This window comes from Aethalodelphis obliquidens, unplaced genomic scaffold (genome assembly GCF_003676395.1).
Source record: "Aethalodelphis obliquidens isolate GAN/ISIS:26980383/991018 unplaced genomic scaffold, ASM367639v1 scaffold8, whole genome shotgun sequence".
Lineage (NCBI taxonomy): Eukaryota > Metazoa > Chordata > Mammalia > Artiodactyla > Delphinidae > Aethalodelphis > Aethalodelphis obliquidens.
Genome location: NW_020837952.1, coordinates 44,912,638 through 44,936,122, shown reverse-complemented (window position 1 = coordinate 44,936,122; position 23,485 = coordinate 44,912,638). Strand labels below are relative to the sequence as shown.

At 40.6% G+C, this 23,485-nt stretch overlaps 1 protein-coding gene across 1 annotated transcript in view; it reads right to left on the bottom strand.

Moving 5' to 3' along the window:
- MYBPC1 (myosin binding protein C1) overlaps positions 1-23,485 on the bottom strand; it is a 111,829-nt gene that overhangs the window by 75,834 nt on the left and 12,510 nt on the right. The window contains exons 2-4 of the mRNA XM_027106010.1: positions 6,677-6,824; positions 6,127-6,168; positions 3,238-3,279 (exon numbers count right to left, since the gene is read on the bottom strand). Of these exons, the coding sequence (XP_026961811.1) occupies positions 3,238-3,279; positions 6,127-6,168; positions 6,677-6,824 (232 nt within the window). The remainder of the gene's footprint in view (positions 1-3,237; positions 3,280-6,126; positions 6,169-6,676; positions 6,825-23,485) is intronic.

The following is a 23,485-nucleotide window of genomic DNA, read 5'->3' as shown; positions in this document are numbered from 1 at the left end:
GAGGGCAGGACCCAGCACCCAGACCTGCCCCTGGCATTTAGCCAACACTCAGTGAATACTTGAGATGAATAAATGAACATTAGAATAGAAGGCAGATCTTTGGCTCCATTGAGGGTATAGAAAATTCTCTATACTTAGCTTTCCATTGAATTGCCACCTGTGATTATTCTGGAAGAATTCTAAGCCACAGCAGTATTATTTTTTCAAGGACATTATCTCTCAGTATGATCACTCTGAAAGGGATTTGCATATCTAAATTCTCATGTTGCTGTTTGGTTAAACCCATTTCTTTATTGTCATCTCTGTCATTTCAACTCCAAGACAAAGTGGGCAGTATTAGAGAACAGGATACCTGGATGGACAAGTCCAGAGGCAAACAAGCAAATAATAAACCCCTTCCTGAGAAATCAGCTGTTTACCAGAAACTCTCAGTAAATGTCAAAAGTTGGCAAATCTAACCACAAACACTACGTGTAAGATTGATATCAGAACCAAACAACATTCTGCGGCTACAAAAAAATTTTCAGAACATTTCCAGCCTGTCACAGAATGATTCAGTCAATCTGGGAAAGATACTGAGGCTGCATGGCTATGAATGATGTTCTTAAAAGTGAGAGTCTTGGAGCTATTAATTGAATATATGTCAACTAATTCGATAGGGCACTAACTAAAGTGCTGAAAATGTTCTATCCAGCCGTGACCATTTTCAATAGCATTAAGTGAGCTGATCTTACAATATACAGCACTGGCATCCCATTCCAAACCTTATTGACTAAGAGTATGCATGGGATGTTCACCCTCCTGCCCAGCAAATGGAAATGAAAATCTATCTAGATTACCACTGTCTGTACGATGAGCAGCTAAGCCAGTATGGAAATTCAATTGATCATTCATTCTACAGGTATTTATTAGGAGATCACCATATGCAGCTCTCTGCCAGCTGCTGGAAGAAATGAGATAAGGAGCCCAAAGAGTGTTAAGACACAGTGCCTGACCCTCACAAAGCTTACAACATGTTAGGAAAAGGAGTGAAACATTAATATGGGATTAAGTGAAGGAAAGGGTGATTTTATGACAGAAGCAATCAGTCCAAGAAAAAGCAGGAGGAAGAAAGGGAAGTGAAAGTGCGTTAGGATGCTCAGGGGAAAGATGCACAAAAGAGTGACACTTGACTTGAATGGTTCTGTAAATTTCATTTTTCTTTCTTTCTTCTTCTTCTTCTTTTTTTTTTAATACATTAATTTTCTTTCAAAAAAACACACAATTAGATAGACTGAGGGTTGGGGGAGGGTGGAGGACAGGGATTCTAGTGTAAGCTGGAGGGCAGCTCTGTTGCACCTGTCAATCTTGTTTATGCTGATGCAAGGATTCTTTCTCAACCAGGGCTATTCATAATAGCAATGACGAGTGTGTCTACTTTTCACTCGGGTATTTTCTTTGAAACTTCCCTGTCCTTGATGAAAGTAAGTAATGGTTGAAGGGGATTGTATATTTAGAAATAACTTCCACCACCTACCTTCTTTATTTAGGGATGTCACTTTCTATCCTAAATTGATTTGCTTTCTAGGCATGTAGAGCAAATACATACGTGGCAGTTTATGTACCTGGGCACATGACTGCATGTGGCCATGACCTTGTTTCACTTCTGCAAATGTCAGGAAAAAAATGCTACCAATTTCAGGATGACTTTCTTGGTCATCTGACCTTGCTCTTTCATCATATCGTGTTCTGTGTAAGGAAAAGGGTTTTTGTTGATTGGTAGATTGGTTGGTTGGTTGATTTTAACTTACAGAAAGCCATTTTCGCATTTAAGCATACAAATATAATATGATTTTCAGATTAAGGGTCAGGCGCAGGCTTTGTTTAAACTTTTGACAGTTTGCCTTCTGGGATTACATCATCTGCTCTGTTGGTTAGGCCTTACAGCCTGGTCCAAGCACCTTTCCAAATTTGGAAACAGAGGTGTATGCCATCAGCCTTGTAAAGGAGAATGTTGTAATAAGTTCAGCCAGGATGTCCAAACCTCCTTGAACCCATCTCGTGGAAGGAGTTCTAGGAGTTTGCACTGTTTGCATTCCACATGCAAATAACCTTCAGACTGTGGCCCATGTGGCCAGGATTAGCATTCATGTTACTATTCACGGAGCCACTGAAGGTCAAGGACAAAGTAAGTACACTAACACTATGTGTTCATTTATAAGAGTTGTAAATTCAAGTTAGCTGAGGAAAAGTGGTCCAATGTACTGAAAAAAAAAAGTATTTTACTAATATATAGAAGACAAAAATATCATAGGAATTAATGAAATATGACATAGTAAGAACAAAGAGATACTTAACATGCTTTTGAGTGGTGTCCAGAAAAAAAGAGAAAGGTCTTATTGTAGTCAAGAAATAATGGGTTATTCCAGAATCTAAACTATGTTACTCAGTGCACAAATAAAAAATAAATTTTTTAAATGATGATACAAACATACAAAGCAAAATTGTCAGGTCTACCTCTGTGAAAACTTTCTTCTATAGAAGACTAATGCTCCTTTACTTAAGACAAATGGTCAGTAGTGACAATGACTTCCTCCATGGGGAGACAAAGGAATTAGTATTTCATGGATCCATGAAAAAGTGTATGATAAAGGTTATTCATTTTCTAAAACTGGACTACCTCCATATAAAGTCAAAATAGAATAACAGGACAAATGTTTCCAATTCAATAAGGAATAACGTGACGTTTGCTTAAGATTATATTGTCCCTCTATATAAATCATTATATAAATCTCCATGAACACAAATGTTACAAAATGAGATGCTAGTTTTCAAAATTACTAGTGAAACCTGGAACTGTTTACACAGTAACATGAAAACATTAAATTAAAAAAAATCTGGGTAATTAAGATAATTTTCCAAATTGGTGTAATCCCAAGAAGACCAGACACCTCTTTTCCTTCACATGCACATGGGAACTTGGAAACTACAAATAAATTTGCTGGCATCTCAACAACTGCTTGTGCTATTTTTATCATTGTTGTTTTTCTTTTAAAAATGTAATGAAAACTGATCAAAGCACCATTCGTCATTATGCTGATTGGGTTATGCAGATAAGATGCAAAGGAAGAACCCTAATACACACTGATGAAAGATAATGCAGAGGAATTCTATGGGGCCTCCATGGCAATCATTACTGAGCTCTTTCTGCTTCTAACTTTGGTGAATTCAGCCTCACTTTCCCTCCCTCCAACTCACCTTTTGCTGGTGAAGTTCCGGCCTGCTTCTCTTTATTTGGTTCTGTGTGGAAAGTACAAACACATTTTTAAAAGTATCTTAAAGAAAGCATTTTATTGTGTGATGAGCAACAGGGTGGAGGTGGGGAGAGAGGAAATTAATAACAGAACAGAGCACAAATGATGCTATATCCTCCTTTATTATGCTACACGTGAATTACAAATTGGGGAATTATAATGTAGAGTCACGTTAAACTTAATAAAAGTAGTTAACAAATCTGATCATTTTGGGGAAAAGTATACATGGAAACACGTAACAGATTTTGTTAAAATAGCTTAGCTATGCTGGGAACCTATTATAACATGCTGGTATGGAAATAGTATAAAATATAGATCACTTCATTTTAGATCCCAACAAGGGACAACTTCTTTTTTTTTTAACTCATTCTTTTTTTTTCATTTATTTATTTTTTTATTTTTGGCTGCGTTGGGTCTTCATTGCTGCACACGGGCTTTTCTCTAGTTGCGGTGAGTGGGGGCTACTTTTCTTTGGGTGCGCAGGCTTCTCATTGCGGTGGCTTCTCTTGTTGCGGTGCGTGGGCTCTAGGTGCACGGGCCTCAGTAGTTGTGGCTCACTAGCTCTAGAGTGCAGGCTCAGCAGTTGTGGCGCACGGGCTTAGTTGCTCCGCGGCATGTGGGATCTTCCCGGACCGGGGCTCGAACCCGTGTGCCCTGCATTGGCAGGCAGATTCTTAACCACTGCGCCACCAGGGAAACCCTGACATCTGAATCTTAATGAATTAATATGGATAATTTTAGCAGACTTTGGAAGAAGACTTGTTTTAGGGACAGGAGGTCAGTATTGTATAATGAATATGAAACGTGGCGTAACAAGGGAAACTTTATAGTGGCCCAATGACAGCTGCTGCTCTGAAGAGCAGAAGGGAAAGGTTATGTCAGTAATGGCCTGCAGGGTCTCAGTGACCTCAGTGCTGGCAAAAAATAAATCTGTATGGGCAAGGAGAAAACACACCAAAGAAGTTCCTAAGAAGAATGTCACACATCTTACATGGGTTTGAAAGAAAACCAAACTGGAACTTGTCCCTGTTTGAATGAACCTGGCACTGAGCCTGTTTCATTTATTTTAACACACAGCAGTACTCTTCTTTACTATGGAAGGATTTTGAGTGTGTGAATCTAGTATTCTTAGCTGGACGGAGGGGATTCCTCTGAGCAGTTAGATTTCTCAAACTGCCCTCCCGAAAATAATCTCTAAAGCAGAAGAGCGTCATATCCTCTTATAAATTTCCATGCAAAAATACCAGCAACTGAAGCCTTATTCAATTCCTGTTTTCACCCAGGCTGGACTGGTCTATGGTGACCTCCTAGCCCTTGGCTTCACACCACATTGTCAATTCAACTAACCTGCATTAAGTCACATACCGCCTTGTGAGGTTCTTACGGCGGTGTCTGATGTTTCAATATTGTGTTTGTATCTTACTTAATTGTTCTCTGTGCTGTATTTCATTTCCTACTGGGTTGTAAGCAAACTGAATACAGGGAAATATTTCCTACTTAGAATTCCTCGACTACATCTGGTAGAGTACGTTTGCATCTAGCTATCAATAAGTATCTGATAGGTAGCTCTGTATCCTTCTGAAGGGTTAGAGTAGAGGTGTACACATGGTAAATACCCTGTGAATAATACTTGAATGGATGCCAGTTTCTCATCTTGTTTAGGAGGAAGAGTGACGAGAGAGAGCACTTTGGTGCCTTCGTGGAAAATGCATGTAATTTTGGTTGCCCCCACCCGGGGGGCTGAGCAGACAAATGGTTCTGGAGATTCCACTTGGGCTTGCCATTCTTTTTTTAAATTTCTGGCTGCATTGGGTCTTCATTGCTGCATGCAGGCTTTCACTAGTTGCGGCGAGCAGGGGCTGCTCTTTGTTGCAGTGCGTGGGCTTCTCATTGCGGTGGCTTCTCTTGTTGTGGAGCACAGGCTCTAGGCATGCAGGCTTCAGCAGGTGCATCACACGGGCTCAGTAGTTGTGGCACATGGACCCTAGAGCACATGGGCTTCAGTATTTGTGGCACGCGGGCTCAGTAGTTGTGGCATGCGGGCTCAGTAGTTGTGGCGCACGGGCTTAGTTGCTCTGCGGCATGTGGGATCTTCCTGGACCAGGGCTCAAACCGGTGTCCCCTGCATTGGCAGGCAGATTCTTAACCACTGCACCACCAGGGAAGTCCTGGGCTTGCCATTCTTCTAATCCTGTTCTCTTCCTTAGGTGTTGGTGGATATAAAAGCAGGCTTTACCTGTCGTGTTGCTGGGCACTACCTCTACCTGCCAAGGAGTTCACTGGAACTCTTTATTGCTTGCTTTTCTGTTGCCCCCTGCTGGACAACAGGGTACAAGGACTGGAGAAGTTGTCGCTGATGTTCAGCCTTGGAGGCCACCAAACCTTCCTGGAAACTCCCCTAGGAGGTACTTGATGGTGACATAGTTCAAGTAAGGAAAGGGCCGCTCATCTTCCAGGACTGAGGTAGGATCACCTCACTCTCACAAGAAAGATGTGGGCTTTGTTTGCCTTTAGTTATGTATGAAAAATCACCGTGAATCCTTCAGCCCCTTGGAGACTCAGCCTCCACAATGCTAAAGCATGGGCGTAACAACAACTTTGGCATAACTTCAAAGGTCTTATAAGTATATGACGTGCCATCCAAGTCAGATTAACATAAGAAAGTTATATAAACACAAGGTATGGTTATTATTACAAACCTATAAGAACTGTGGTCATCCAACTTCTCCATGGGAGTTGGGTTAAAGTTCACAGCCTCAATGGAGGCCAACTCGTGCTGGGATGGATGTTCCGTATTTGCGGCCCAAACATATAAGGCCATGTTTTTACTCACCTTCCCGGGGTGGAGCTGGTGCTGGGGCCAGCACTTCATTTTCTGGAAATGTAAAGAGTAATGGAAGTGTTAGTCTCATTTATCCTGAGAAAAGATATTTTCCACAGCCCCAGGCTCTGTTCATCTCCAGGCAGCCATCTTCTCTGGACTGACGAGAAGAAAAGCATCAACTCAAGACACGCTGCCTTTTGGTGTATGGTGTGAGGTGAGGATCTAAATGTGGTTTGAAGATATGTGGACTTCCAGGAGGGGCAGAGTTTAGTGACGGACAGAGCGCAGGTAAAATGGGCGTGCAGACGTCCTTCCACTTAGTTATCCCCTCCGGCAGCAGGCGGGGCATTTAATACATTGAGCCTGTTTCCCTTCTCTGGAAAAATGGACACAACACCTATCTCATATGCATAGGGTTGCTGTGAGGACGAAATGAGACACAGTGAGTACCAAGCACGTCCCTTAGAGCCTAAGGTGCTCTGTAAATGAGACCCCACTTTCCCCAGAGTGCAAGGACAGTGCAGCATCTCTGACACCATCCTGCCCTCATGAGACATACTTTCTGAATGACGATGAGACCAAAGTCCTCTGGCTTTGCAGCGTTTCCTTTTATTACAAAGCAAATCACTGTTCAGAACCACTATGCTGTTCTGTGAAACAGAATCAACTCCCTTCACAGTCACAGTCATTTCTGGAAGTTTGTATGCCTGGAGCAGATTTTCGCCTACACTTATGCAAAGGTTTCATAGCTCTGGTTTTGAGGTTTTTATCCTAGGCTTTGGATATCCAGGATTATAGAGCAGTCTGGTGGTAAAGTCTGTTAAAGAAACTTTTTTTAAAGAATATACTATGTCCAAGTAGCTAAAGGCATATCCTATGACCAACGGGCATAGAAGTTCCGCTGCTGAATCCCCATGGATGCCCAGAACAGGGACTTAGTGATGGGTATGTGAGCCAGCTGCTACTACTCCAGGGCAGGAAGAGGCAGTTATTCAAGGTGATCTTTTTTTTTTTTTTTTTTTGGTGGTACGCGGACCTCTCACCATTGTGGCCTCTCCCGCCGCGGAGCACAGGCTCTGGACGTGCAGGCTCAGTGGCCATGGCTCACGGGCCCAGCCGCTCCGCGGCATGTGGGATCCTCCCGGACCGGGGCACAAACCCGTGTCCCCTGTATCGGCAGGCAAACTCTCAACCACTGTGCCACCAGGGAAGCCCTGAAGGTGATCTTTTTAAAAATATTTTCTGTTTGATAAGTAAATAACAAAGAAACGTTTTTGTAGTATAGACACACTGCGGGATCCCAGGAGTTTTATCTTTGTCCAGATCTAGGATTTTCCACATTTTTTCCACAAGTGGCTCTTTCCAAGCAAAGAGGACAATACCTCACAACAAGTAGTTTGGCCTGAGAGTGGTCACTGCGCAGGCCAAGTGCCCCGCTTTAGTCTAGGCAGGCTGGGAGGAGACAGAAGCAGGAGTAGCCTGCACTGCAGCAGCAATCAGGGGAGGAGTGATGCAGGGCTGCCAGGAAACGGCAATGTCTTCTTTCATCACTAAATTTTTGTGCTGGGTACAAATTCCAATTTATTGTTTAAAAATACATGATCACCGTATTTTCACTCAGATGATCATAAACAAGTATTTACGATTTACTAATGGGGGGGGGAATCTAACCAAAGGAGAAAAGATGTATCACCTAACAGACAGGCAGAAGATAATGTGGTCAATGTGATGTGGTTTGAAGATACGGTGATAGCACAAGTGTCCCGGACATGGCACATCAGAAACACTTTCGTTTCTTTGCCACGTCATGAAAGGATCTTTCCTGCCAGTGTCAACCAGGAGACAAAACCCTCTGTCAAAGCATTTTATTTTCAGAGATTTGAGTGCAGCAATGGAAATCTCATACTGAGCTCTTGGCTTTGGGTGAGCTGGGGCTACACACAGGTATCAGAATACCGAGAGCAAGGAGCCTATTCCTTTGACACTCTATCTTTTGGACTTGGCCATTGTCATCCAATGTCCACGGACATCTTCCTGGTTCCCTTTAAGACAAGTTTCTCTGCCTTCCAGTCTCTTTTCCCACAGCTGCAGGTTTACTTATGCCACCACTGTGTTTCATCCTGTTATTCTACCCAAGAGAGTCCCTGTTACCTACTAGGTTAGGTCCACACTCTCCAGGTTAAGGGTCAAAGCCATTGTTGACAGGCACCTCCTGCCTCTCCCTCTTCTTAGTGACCCCAGTGGCTCCTGTTCTAGCGTTGGTTTCTCTGTTCACCTTCTGACCTTCCTGCCACTGAGAAGAGTGGTGATCTTCTCCCCAACAGACCTTCTGTTTTTCCTCTACATGTGATTGTGTCAGACAGATCTAGGTTCAAATCCTGACACTACGCCTTACAAGTTGTGTAATTGGGAACAACTCCTTAATCTCTGTCGATCTTGGTGTCCTCATCTGTGAAATAAGGATTACAAGATAAATGACCTCTTAGGGTGCTAATCCTATGTAAAATGCATAGCACAGTTCCTGGCGTGTAGGATAGAGCTCTATAATTTACAGCAATAACTATTACCATTATTAGTCTTTGGCAATCTTGGTCTGTCTTTTTGACATTTCTCTTAAGACTCTCAGAGCTGATTATTCCATTCTGTTCCCGTCCTTTATCCTGGAGGCATTCTGGGCCACCTCATGATACACTATTTATTTCCTAATTATTTTAAAAGTATTTTCCAGTTGTCTCCATATATTTGTGTTTCTTGTCTCTCCCAACTAAACAAAAACACAGATCTTTCATTCCTTTCCTGTCTCCCTGGTACTTCCTCTCACTGCTGAAACCATATTAAATGCAAAATGAATTGATAGAAAAGAATTACGAAGGGTTTCTTTGGTGTCTGTGTGTGAGCTATCAAATTGGCTATTCTTCCCCAGCATCTTTGGAAACAAAGGCTCATTTTGTAAGGGAAGCTGAGGTTGCTTAAAATCCTGTTTGGGGAAAAAAAGGCCAAGGGTGAATTCTAATCAAATGAAGAAAAGAGAACCTTGCTGGACACGGAAACTGTAAAAGTGCCCTGAATGTGAATTCTTCATTTCCATGGTGTCTATAGCCCTAGTGTTCTGTGTAACAAATCAGACCAAAATGAGAAGTTAAAGGGCTTAGTTCCACTTCCAGCAAATCCGCAGAACATCCATCGTTAACAGCCAACTGTATCAGACAGTCAGAACTACAGAAACACGATAGGGTATTAATGCTGCTACATTTTCAGGAGAGCTGCGACAAATACAAGTAGGCAAATGCCTGCCTGCCTGGTGAAGAGGCAGAGCCACAACTTCTCCTGCTTAAAATCATAGAATCCCCATTATTTGACAGCCAGTGAAGGAATAAATAAATAACAACCGTGTATGGGCACCCACTGCATGCACGACCTAGTGTATATTAGTTCTTACAATCCTTACGACGCTATGCAGTCAGTACTATCACTATCCCCACTTTGCAGATGGGAACTGAGGCCCTGTGGGGTCCCACCGCCCATGAAGGGTGGAACCAGGTCGCTTAGAGTCAGCACCTGGCCTCTGCAGGTTGGGGCTGCATTTTCCTTCTCAGCTGCTCACCCTTGTGGAGGCAGAAGTGGGCTGATGGGCTTTTCAGAGATTTTCCTGCATTTTTCCCTGCTGAATCGATCGGTCTGATTGTCATGGCCACAGAGTCTCATTTGGATGTTGCCCTATGGAATGGGGAGTGGAATATGCCTCAATTTCCTCATCTATGTAATAGAAATAATAGCAAAGCCTATCTCAAGGTTTGCTGGCAGGAATGAAGGAGTTCCTGCAGGGGCAGGGAATGTGGTAAACATCATATGTGCTTTCTCTCTCTTTTCATGGTTCTTATCATTATGATCATGATTTTACTGTGACATAACCTGGGAGAATGACACTCAGGTCTTTCCTCACATGCTACCCGCCGGGATTTGCCTTATTGCTAGGTCTGTGGGCTGCATCATGTTAGAACATGTTTGGAATTGGGGTCGGGGCTGAGGAAGCATCTGGGAAATGAACAGAGGAGGGAGGCCCCTCACTCTCCTACTGTAAAATGGTAATAATTATTATTTTGATGAGTTCTACATGCATTATAGAGTTTGGGCAATATAAATACATTGATCAATCAATCAGTCCTGGTGGGACAGAAAGTATAAGAAGATGAACACTCAATAGACTTCAAGGCAGTTGAGCCAAAGAATTCCAGCTGTTCTAAATCTGGAGAGACGGGGGACCAGGTGTGGTGAAGGCCAAGCAGCACATGACTTAGACTGAAAATGAACCACTGTGGGTAAGTCTCAGGGCCTTGAGCTATTCCCCACTTTTGCCTTAAAATAACTGTTTATGCATCTCTCTCACTCATGTTTGTCTCTGACAGGCTCTGTCATGCCCAGCTTTGCTCACGCCTCTAAGAATCATCTGCATGTTCCCCAAATCCATGAGCTGCCTCTATAACAATAATTCATTCACAACAATTTCCAGTGTACCCCACTGAATAGGGACCAGAATTCATCGAGTCTCATTATGAATTTAACAAGGGTGGGGTTTATAAAGGTGGCTAAGATGAGATGCTTGTATTTACGAATCTCACAGGTAGGGACTTCCCTGGTGGTCCAGTGGCTAAGGTTCCGGGCTCCCAAGGAAGAGGGCTGGGGTTCCATCCCTGGTCAGGGAGCTGGATCTCACATGCCGCAACTAAGAGTCCACACGCGACACCAAAGATCCTGCATGCCACAACTAAGACCCGGTGCGGCCAAATAAATAAATATTAAAAAAAAATAAAAAAGACTCTCAGGTAAATTAACTGCCTTTTTCTATCAGTTTAGTTACCAAGCCAGGTGGTTTTCTCTCTCAAAACATTCGAGACTCAGCACCTCCACAGCCCCTCTTGTGCTTCTGAAACTGCTATGGGGAGACGAATCATCTAGGGATTTGGTCCAGTGCAGGTTCCGACTCTGGGGGTCTGCGGTGGGCTTCCAGATTCTGCATTTTTAACAGGCTCCCTGGTGATGCTGATGCTGCGGGTCCATGACCCACACTTTGAATAAGAATGCTCAGACTGAGCCTTCCATGTCATCAAATCCTCTCCCATTCCAAATCTGACACCGTTCACAGTACTTGGGAACTTCTCTTCTCTCTTTGATCACAAGCTTCTTGAGGACAAGGCCTGTCTCCTCCTCCTTTTCAAATTCTGCACAGCAGGTGCTCTGTAAATATAGTTGACTGGCAGGCCGTTCCTACCCGCACGAAAGCCCCTTCTGCCCGCTGCCAAGAAATCAAGAACCGTCCCCTGGCACTCCGAGGGCAGCTTTTTTCGTCTGCCTTCCCCACAGGGAATACTATGTCTCCCATTCGTGACCCTCCTGCTGGCTGACCGCTCCCAGGCACTCACCCAACCCCATCATTTAGATTTCTTCTTATTGTCAGCACGCCTTCTATTTGGGGAGAGCAATTAGGACTAGAGTTTTTGGCCCTCAAAACACCACTTGCCTTTCTAAGCATTCTCCTTTTTCAAAATCTGGGCTTCATGTCTTAGCAAAAACCCTCAGCCAACCATGCCAACTCCACTGTTACCTAGTTTCGCCATGTTGTAAGTGTCAAAAAGCACAAGGCCTTGGGAAGCTCTCTAAAGCTTGAGATTCTGAGCTAACAGGTATCTCTTGAGGTGCGGTCCTGCTATACTCCTGCTTATTCAAAAACCAAAGGGCTGGGCTTCCCTGGTGGCGCAGTGGTTGAGAGTCCGCCTGCCGATGCAGGGGACACGGGTTCGTGCTCCGGTCCGGGAAGATCCCACATGCCGCGGAGCGGCTGGGCCCGTGAGCCATGGCCGCTGAGCCTGCGCGTCCGGAGCCTGTGCTCCGCAACGGGAGAGGCCACAACAGAGAGAGGCCCGTGTACCGCAAAAAAAAAACCCAAAAAACAAAGGGCAAATTCCATGGGACTTTTCTGCCAGGTGAATAATTGTCCCCCTCATCCGTCCTCACCCATTGTCACTGTTGGAAAACAAACAGGATGGACTCAAGAAGCAGGGTTATATAAGTTGTTGTTTTTAAACTTTTTATGGATGATAATAATAAAAAAAAGAAACCAGGATACTTTGAAAAATTAAGCCCAAGGAAATATTTTCATGGACAACATAAAAATTAACCAGATTCTTAATCAGCAACTAAAGCTAACTCCTTCCTACTTCAGCAAGGGCGGCTGTGCTTTGATCCTTTCTAATTCGCAGATATAGACTTTCTTTCCCTCTGCAATGCTGACATGCTTTCAAAGGGCTTGATCTATTTATGGTGGATTTTTCCTATGACCACCTACTGTAAAAAGCACAGGTATGCCGCCAATGGCAGGCCTGCACAGTGAGTGCCAGGGCATTCTAACCGACGGGCACTGGTGGCTGCTATTAAGTAGACAACCCATAAGTGGACTTCGTGCTTTGCTGAAAGACCAGGAACCCGGTCACTCCATAAATGGTTGGCTCCCTCCAATGCAGTCCACTTCTATTTTCCATAATCAAGTGTTCCAAGATCAGTAAATTAAAGGGGAAAATTTTAATTTTTTTATTTTATTGTTTTTTATAATTAACAATTTTTTAAAATTAATTAATTAATTAATTTTTGGCTGCATTGGGTCTTCGTTGCTGCATGCGGGCTTTCTCTAGTTGCAGCGAGTGGGAGCTACTCTTCCTTGCAGTGCGCAGGCTTCTCATTGCGGTGGCTTGTCTTGTTGTGGAGCACAGGCTCTAGGTGCGTGGGCTTCAATAGTTGTGGCACGTGGGCTCAGTAGTTGTGGCTCACGGGCTCTAGAGCACAGGCTCAGTAGTTGTGGCGCACGGGCTTAGATGCTCCACGGCATGTGGGATCTTCCTGGACCAGGGCTGGAAGCTGTGTCCCCTGCATTGGCAGGTGGATTCTTAACCACTGCACCACCAGGGAAGTCCCAAAGGGAAAAAAATTTTTAATTTTAGGAGGCATTAACCTGCCTCTCCCTCTGTGTCTGTACACTGAAATGATATGATTAACCCAGTTCTCTTCTTCCCATGGGCTCACTTGCTCAAATAATACGTTGTTTGACTTAAAATTATTTTATGAGCCCTCATGTGCAATTCAGTTTAGCCATTAAATAGCATGGAGAGCATAATTACATCATATGAATATGTTATATAGGCACAGAAAAGATAAGAACATAATAACAGTTGTTATTATTGAGTGGTAGGATTATACGTCTTTGTGTATATGTGTGTGTGTGGCTTTCTTTTTGTCACTTTTTTTGGGATAAAACAAATACTATAACTATCCTTTGGCAATCTGGGGTACAGGAGAAAATTATACGTTATTACTAATTATTATTTCTTATTCTCAAGTTCTTGGTTTGAAATAAAACATGTGAATGCTTTATGTATTGTGAAATCATGGTGAATAAGGTTTTATCTGGTCAACGCTTGTTTTGTTACTTTTGGTAATATAGCAAGTTATCTTCCCTTTTAGATTAAATATGCAATAAACACTGACAGGTGTATCCCCTGTTGATAGTGAGGTCTGGCAATGTGTACATGTCACAGCCTATCTCTCATATGCCTAGATAACAGCACAATGGAAACTGCTTTAATGTAAAATATTGTCTGCATGGGGACATTCATAACATTTACAGAAGTTTTGATTATATGAATCATAAGTTTCACCAAAAAAATTAGCAAACACAAATGGCAGCGCATTTATACTGGCCATATTGTTTATGCATCAGAGGTAAAGATTTTTGGACATAAATTAATGTGTAATTTAATGTTTTCACAGTTATATACTTATTTTGTTCTATTCATTATAGCCTACAGGTCTGGATGATAGGTTACACCTTGGGATTTAAGGGGGAATTATACACAGAGATTCTCAAAGTATGGTCTGGGATCCCCAAGAACCCCTGAGGCCCTTTTGAGGAGTCCATGAGGTCAAAACTATTTTCATAATAATGCTAAGACATTATATGCCTTTTTCACTCACATTCTCTCACAAACAGGCCATGGAGTTTTCCAGAGGATATATCATGTGTGATGACACCAACACTCCGACAGCGAATAGAACATGTGTTTTGTACTCTTAAGTTTTAAAAGTTTATCAATTTTAATTTCAAATGTAGTAAATATTGAAGGATAGAATGCACAGAAACAAATGCTTTTTAGTTTCCTCAGTAATTACTGAATGCCAATGGATCTGAGACCAAAAATTTGAGAATCATTGAGAATTTATGGTAAATCTTCTTAAAAAATTATTTTGTGTGTGCACACTTAAAAAAAAAACAACTCATGTCATATGCGTCATTTAGGAAAAATCTGTAGCCTTGCTTAATAAAATGAATGAAGCAATCAAAATAAAAGCCATAAACTGATTTGGAGGGCAGTAACTTATTTTCCGATGTGCATAATAATAGGAACAAAAGGGTAATATTGTCTAGTACCACGTCCCCTATTTAGAATTCAGCTATCTAGCAACCTCATTTATCCACATAACAGCTGCTGACCAGCAAATTACAAGGGCTTCTGAAGAGCAAAAAGAGTTGTCTCAAGCTCCTCCTACTTGGTACACTAAGAGCTCAAATGCTTTACTCCCAAGAGAAGACCCTCCCCCCCAACCCCAGGTCCCCAGCCCATAACTGGAACTATGGTGAGGTGAGCCAGGTGCCCAGGGAGCAACACTTAAGGAGGCACTGACACCCAGGTGCGGACCTTGCATTTGCACGATGCTGAGAATTAGTGCCTCCTTAAATACAGTACTCTTTAGGGCAGCCCTACTCAGCCAGATTATTGACCTGGCTGGGATCCAAAGCAAACAACAGAGGGAAGAGAAGGGGGAAGCTTCACATATGACTGGTAAGAGTAATTAAAGAAGACAGCAGCCTCCTGGCAAGGGATGAAACAGGAAAGCTGTCAAAAGTTGGACACAAATTCAAAATACAAATCAATGTGGGCCCATTAACAAAAAGGCAGATAATCTGAGCCCTCGGGATATCATGTGGTAAGATAACAGATATCTATAATTGATGACAAAGTTAAATTATATCCACTGTACTTTGTTTTTCAAAATAAGAAGTAATATATTACATTTTAGGCATGTTGATAACCAAATTGGTTGAAATAATAAGGTTGAAGAACAAAATGAACTATTAGCTATCCATCGAATCCAGCTATTCAGAATTTGATTCAATCAATTTAATCCATATTTATTTACCGTGCCCAAATATCACCAAAGACTATATTCTAAGGTTCTGAATAAGTGGAGTCTAATTGTGCATCAAGTATGTAAATTTTCAGTGACTCATTATTTAGCTTGATGGAAATTCCCTGAATCCACAGGGTTTTTTCCCTTCCCTAGTCAATTTGTTCTTCCATCGTTCTTTTTTTTTTTTTTTTTGTGGTACACGGGCCTCTCACTGTTGTGGCCTCTCCTGTTGCGGAGCACAGGCTCCGGGCGCGCAAGCTCAGCGGCCATGGCTCACGGGCCCAGCTGCTCCGCAGCATGTGGGATCTTCCCAGACCGGGGCACGAACCCGTGTCCCCTGCATCAGCAGGCGGACTCTCAACCACTGCGCCACCAGGGAAGCCCCATCGTTCTAATTATACATGTTTTTAACTTAAGATGTCATTCCACACAGGATTAAAATCTGGTTATTATGACACAGCAACAAATAGCTTCTCACTCTTAACATGGAGCTGGATGAAAATGAGATCTTTTGCTAAGGTCTGATGACTAGTCTGTTTATCATTATTCTTGCCATGTTTTAAAGTAAGAATCAAATGAGGGTTGCGAGTGACACAGATGTGAACAATAGTGTAGAAGAAGCTTTACTCAAATTGAAGCTTAAAAATTTAGCACAGGTCAAAAGGAAATTATTGCAAAAGTGATTCGAATCGTTAACGATTTCTCCCTTTAGTCCCTTTGTATGTCTTTCCTGGGGGTCTGCTCCTGAGTGGGCCATTCCTACAATCATACCACTCTTCTGCGGTTATAGGCTTATCAGAATAAATCCCTTACGAGCCTTGCCCCAAGCCATTGCTAGGCCTCACATTGGGTGACTTTTTAAAAATAGAGGAAGGACAGGCCTGATGCCAGGTGGGGTCATAAAAATAAAATTCCACAGCAGTAAATACAGCCACTCAATCAATCACCCACCCTATCCATATGTGGTCATGCAGAGTTCTTTATGTGGTTATCTCAGAAATGTTCAGGCCAGAGGAAGACCCCCACCTGCCAACAGCACCCCGGGTGGGAAGAAAAATCTTAATGTCTCCAACACCCAAGCCTTATAACCTTTGGTGGAGGATACAGTTACATGTTCAACTGTGCTGGGTGACTCCTTCATCTAAGTGGGAAAGGCCATGCTCCCACAATGGTTACCACCATCTGGCTAACAACTGGGGACCCCCAGCTGGACATAACACATTTCAGTGGGAACACAGCAGAGGCTCTGAAGTGTAGGCCTCTAATTTGATCTCAGCCTCCATGGGTGAAAGCGAAGATATTTCACCACAAGTTTAAAAAAAATGAAATACTCGTCCTGGTGGCAATGATGGTTATGAGAATCACCACAGCTGTCTGGGACTGTATGATAAATATTAATAGCAGGTAAGGAGGTGAACAGTGGTTGCTACATACCTTACAGTGACTGATAAGAGGGTGGAAATGCCCTCAAATTTTATATTAAATGTGAGACATTTAATGCCTTATGCCCGACAAGATTTCTGAGTTTCCTGCATTAAAGGGAAAAGACTTGAGTTCTAATTACATGCTAGGATTCATTCTGAGCTTTTTACCAGATTTATCTCATTTAATTCTTATTAAAAAAAAAGTTAGGTACTATTACTCTTCACATCTAACAGCTGAAGAATCTGAGGCATATGAAGTATAACTAACTCAATACATGTGCAGCTGGAATTTGAACAGTCTAGAACGTTCTGTGAATAGTATACTTTGTTTATGTCACTATGTTTAATGATGACTATTACTCAATATATGTGAGGAAACCCCCAAAATACATACTCTATGCAGAACAAGTCTAAAGACATGTAACTAAAAAAAATGAGAAATTAAATTGTAGAATTGTGTAATTAGGTGATTCTTAGTTATAAGCAGAACACTCTGCTCCAAAACATAAAATTCTACAGAAGGAAGAAGGCATTACCTGCTACAAGCAAAGAATTCCTGAGGAACTTAGAAAGAGATTTGATGCAATTTAGAGGAAGAACTGGATGATGTTGGAGAAAAAGAAAAATTTGAGCCCTGAGTTCTTGTAAATATCTAAAGTACAATTCAAAAAACGAAAACAAAATTATAAAATCTAACATTTGACATATTAATGAACATAATTTTAGGTATTGTACTGATGTGCCAAACTGGCCCATAAAAAGATTTCTAGGGAGCATAAAAAGGCAAAAGTCTTATCAAAGTGGATTTCAGACTTGAAAGTCATAATGAAAGTCAGATTATGGTTAACTTCTTGGGAACTCATTTTAGAGAGAAAAATAGGCATGGGATTAAATGATCCTTGTCTTTTTCTTTGCCAAATCAACCACTTCATGACCCGATCTGATGGAATCTAAAACTTTACTCTGGAAATGCATGTAAAAGTGTAAAAATAATCTGCCCCTTGCATGGGAACATCCTGAAATTTGGCTTGCTGTCTATCTGTGTGGCTGTCCAAAACAAATATACTCTTTGTGAATTATAACTGGGCCTATCCATGAAGAAGAGATCTGGGTGCAACAGTATCATCACTTTGATGTTTGGGGGCTGTTTGTGTAAAAAGCTGTGGGGACAGATGCCCTGTTCTCTCCAGTTACAAGACAATTTGCATGCATGTAGGAAATTAAGTGATAAAGCCTTTTCTTCTTTTTCATGGTTTCATTTTCCTTAATCACTAGGCTTTCAAATTTTAGAAAACTGCTCTTGAATAAGCAATAGCTACTTCATGATTAACCTAACTCAAAACACTGTATTTCAGTAACTACCTTTCTGTGTATTTATTGGGCTTCCCCAGGGTGCAATATTCCGAACAAACTAAGGACTCCAGAAAAGACATCTGTTCCCATCAAGAACTGAAATGGGAAAAAAAAAAGAAAAAGGAAAGGAAAAGACATGGCCATATCTATGCAGGTACACACATGAAATTAATAGTTTTCTGCTTATTTTTGATTGCTAGAGCTTTCATCCTGTTCTTTATTATCTAACACACACAAGTATGTCTAGAGATGAGGTCTAGAATTACCACAGTCATGGACTGCCAAGAGTATTTTGTGTCTCTTAATATAGGTTCATAAACTAATTAAGGAGGAGTGCAGATAAAAATAGTAATTATTAACAACAATAAAAATTCTTCTGTTTGACCATAAAGAGTTGAAAAATAAATTTTAAATCAAACAATCATAAGAAATGTAAGCAAAAACAACAAAACTGCTTTCTAGGGCTGTAAAAACAACAGCACTATTTCCTTTTGTGACAGCCTCTTCTCACAACTCTCCCTAAAAAAAAAAAAGCATATATGGGTTTACAAAAAAGATTCAAAAACATTGTTTTGTATTCGCTCAAGCTTTTTAAAAGATGGTTTATTTGATCGAGCTGCCCTCGATCAAATACCTCCTCCCTCTTCTCCCTTTCTTTTGCTTACTTCCAACAAAGCTACTTCTTTAAAGTAGCTTCAGCTTGGGCAGTTTACTCTAACATTCATGTCAAATTAAGGGTTACTTTGAAATTGCTATAAATAAGGAAACTGAATTGTGTGTCCAGGAGGAACCTAAAATAAAATGTTTCAAGGCCATATCTTGGGCCAAAATAAAGTGAGGCATTGAGAGAACAAAGGATTATACGTTTTTCTCTTTTTCCTTTCTCTTGGGTCTCTCAGACCAGCCAGAGAGCCTAACCTTGACCTTTGTTCATTTCAGGAACTCCCTTACCCCTGCTCTTTGCAAGGCCTGGGGGAGACTGCTTCAGACTTACTGGATGAGAAGCAAGGATACGACCTGTCTTTTCAAAGTTTTTTTTTAAGCGATATATTTAGGGCGCTTGAGAGGAAAGAATTGGCCAGTCCTTTATTTATCTTCCTAACAGGTGCAGCCGGACAGTCATAAAAGCAGGCTACTGAAAAAGAATGATTTTGCCAAGTATTAAGCCCCTCTAGTGTGTTCCTCCTTACAGCAGATAGCTCAGACCTACACTGTGCCTTTCCAGTACAGCCTGGCAAAGATTTTTCAGGGGGAAAAACATTGGCATTCATTCGTGCAACTTCTTTATTCTTCATCCAAATCTTCAATGTGGCCTAAATGAACCATTTGAAGTTTGGAGGAAAATAGCTGCCCTCGATCAAATACCTCCTCCCTCTTCTCCCTTTCTTTTGCTTACTTCCAACAAATGTACTTTTCCCCAATTTGAGGGAAAGGTAATAGCCTATATGTAAGATGACTTCTCCAAAGACACATTTATTTTGGTGTTTGAAATAGATGCAGGTGGAAACTAAAGGTCAAGGAGTAAATATGAGAGGAAGGTTTCCCATCATCAGGCCTCCTTTTCTGATGATGACTAAGCCTTGAGTGATGCTGGGAAATAGGTAAGAGGTGATGAACGCTGCTCTGCATTCAGATAGGTCTGGGGCTTAGCAGGACATTAAAATGTAATGAAATCTCTAGGGACCAAGAGAAAGACATAGCAAAGGAAAAACTCCTGTGGACTGAAAACATTATCCTCCATGCCCATGTTCCCACCTAATCCTACTGAAATAGGCCAAGGTAGAATAGATAGATAGATATTTCATGCTGATATAGCAAAAGAATCTGTAACAACAATGCCATACTTTGATTCCTGGAGTTATCAGAATGACCCTTTAAAATGACGTTCATCAATGGAGCTATGTTTTGCCATATGATTGAGTTTTCAAGAAGAAACCTTACATGGAAGATAGGAAAGTCACAGTGACTCTCCCAAGGTGTTTTGAATGACACACAAGCACCAAGGAGGAACTCTTGCCTTTTTCCTACCAGTTAAGTACATAAAATGTAATAGGGCTGACATATCACATAACAAAAAGTAAAATTCATGTTAACGCCCGAACTTGGTGTTTTAGAAAAGAATTTTTCTAGGTTCTATAGAATCTGATAGTTAACAATTGTCTAAGTAGATTAAAGAACCAGGCTTTATGGTTTTAATCATCACATACTACAGAGATAAAATTCTGAAGAAATGATTTATAGGCAAAAATAACATTAACCGTATTTTTAAACTATTAGAGATTCAAACAAAGAAGAAAGGCTATTGCAAATTTCTAATTTCATAAAATTACTCGTCTAATTTCTAGTTTGATAAAATAACTCTTTGACAGGAAAAGAGAAAATTCTAGTGAAAGTTGATTCATTTACTCAGTAGGACCCAGGTGCAATTAACTGTAAGGGTTTTTAGAATATAGACCATGTTGTATACATCTCTGAAATCCCAGCGACTAGTTCATAGTAAATGCTCAATTAATAGATGGTATGTAAATGAGACATCCTGGGAGATTCCCACAAATCTGAAACTTCCTACCACATCTTCTCTTGCTATTTGATTAGAACAATTTAATTTTACTGGGTCTCAGGTTCTGCATCAATCTAAAGTGTAAGACAGACCTTAACTTTGGAACTGACAGTACCAAGAGTATAGTTCTCCGGTGAACAGATGTACAAATGATAAAGGTGCAGAGGAGGACAATGGGAAGTGGTTACTCCTTAAAAATAGTGCTTTCTTTCTCAGAAAGGGCTTACAGAGCCATCCAGAATATTTTGAAGGGTCTAAGTAAGGACCGTTGACCAATTACTTCCATTAGAGTTCCTCCTTGAGGTCTAAAGGTACACCTGTCCTTCCCTCTTCTCCTTAGAAGGACCAGCTCTCCCAGGACCCAACATGAATCTCCTAGAATTAGACCCCTGCAGGTTGGGAGGCAGTTGAGAGAGACATCTTTTGCACCTTCAGATGATTAAAACTCAATCTCTTTTTAAGAGTTGTCAGGTGCTGCTGGATCCTAGGAGGGCCAAACCAGCTCATGTGTCTTATGAAGATTTATAGCAAGTGCTCAATCCCTTCCTGAGCATGGTTCTCCCAGCTAAGGAAGAGATGTAAGAAGACTCGTAGGGGCTGGGGAAACCTGGTTGGGAGAATGTTTCTGCAGATAGTTTGAAATGACTCTGAAGAATTGGTTTGGTGGCATGTTTTATTCTTGAGGCTGTCTTTCAGAGGGATGCTCATATGTAACAAAACCAACTCCAGTAAAAGTGAAATCAGTTAGGAGGAGGTACAAGGACCAGAATAGTTCCTGAACTGCCATACTCCTTACTCTTCCGATGTAAACAATAAAAATGCAATGATTTCACTAAGAAAACTCTTCAAGGTGTAGATCTTTTACAAATCAGTTCTGCCGGTAAGGAAACAAAAAAATTCCTGTACTTCCTCCAAGGATTTTAAATTTTAAAAAAAACCTCTTTTTGTCCCCACTCCCCACCATCCAAATTTAAACTAACCAAAGAATCAGTATAAAATTACTGTGCTGGGTGAGGGGAACTCCTACACAGACTATCAACACTGCTTTTATAGCAAAAGATTATGGGCACTTTGGTATGTATGTTGATCTATAACCAAAATATATACGTGGTTTTTCGGGGGGAGCTGAAGTTGAAGATATATTTTCCTCTTTGTCACTCTAAAATCTCATTGTCTTTAAAAGTAGAATGGATCAGATTTTGTCAGACAAAAAGTAAAACTTTATCATATCTGCAATCCAAATAATTTAATTAGCTTTATAGGCTCTACAGCTTATCATCTTATTTATTAGTTTCTCAGCTTTTTTGATCACTTTCCAATGGGCTTTAAAATAACACATGCAAATTGATTTACTAAATGCAGGATAATTAAAACAATATTCTGTCCTCAGTCAGGAAACACAGAATGCATTTCACCCAAATAAGCCTTGAAGAGGCTAGTCAAGTGACAGATCAAATGAAAAGGACATTTAATACACATGTAAATCATTTACATGACAAATAAGACACTTTAGCAGGAGTTGCACTCACTGCCTGAGAGTCAGGATTAAGTTCCCATATTAATGCATGCATTTGGTGTGGTTATTTCGGGTGGAAGACTTCATCCATCAATGCCCTCCGCCACAAAGTAAAGCCAACCTGTAAACTGATCACCACAGCCTGTCAACACTGGTTACTTAATTACATAAAGAAATATATTTCAAAGACTTTTGATAATTTGGTTAGTATTTCAACTTTGGATTCAAGTCTAGCATCCTTTTCAGGATTCTTTGAAATAAGGGTTAAAAGGAGTTTTTAGAATTAAAAAATGAAAAAAACTAAATACCATTTTTATGTTCCCTGGCTCCCTGCTAACGTTTGTCTGTTGCTTTTATTTACAGACGTGAAAAATAAAGATTTACTAAGCACTAATGAAGACTAATATGAATGAGAAAATATTTTTAAAAGATGTCTCCATTTAAAATTAAACTCAATATACTTGTGCTGTTAATTTGTGCTTTTCATTAGTTATTTTAGTAATTTCTAATTCCAGCTTATTTATGTAATTAATTAGTTTTTAGATATTATTTTTTATGTATAGGAGAAACTGTTTATTGGAGGAAACATTTCTTCTAACGAAGACTATTTTCAGCTTAATTATTTTTAAAAGTCTACATATTGTGAAATTATCTTCAATAAAGGTCATAAAGAACACAATCTATCAGTGATATTCAAAGATATCACTGGTGTTAGATTTTCTTTCCATGCAAGAATGTAAGAATGTCATAACTAATAAAGCTCCAAAATGATAAAAGTAAAAATACATGCATCTGCATATTTTTAATGTCTTTCCAGGAGAAAAATACAGCAAATCTGGAAATATTGTTACAAATTCTTTTTTGAAACCTTGATCAAATTTATTAACTATTTAAGAAAGCATTCCAAGCCCCTCCCGCCCCCCACAAACTGCAAATACATGGTGAAAAATTTGTGATTGAGCCTAAGAAAATACACTTGAAAATGAAATCTGCTCATCATGACCAATTAACACCCTTACATTAAACTTTAAAGATTCTTTGAAAAATATGATAGAATTATAATTTGTCATTTTAGTTAATATTCTTCATAAACAATAATTATCAGATATTTTTCAATTGGTTATACTCTCCCTTTATTTTCCCTCTGGTCTGTTTACTCTAAAGGATCTTTTCCTTAAATCATAGTGATTCTATTATTTTACAGTCTATTTAAGAAATTGGATATTTGTTTGAAAATACCAAAAAGAAACATGCTTTCTTAAAAAGTACAAGAAAAAG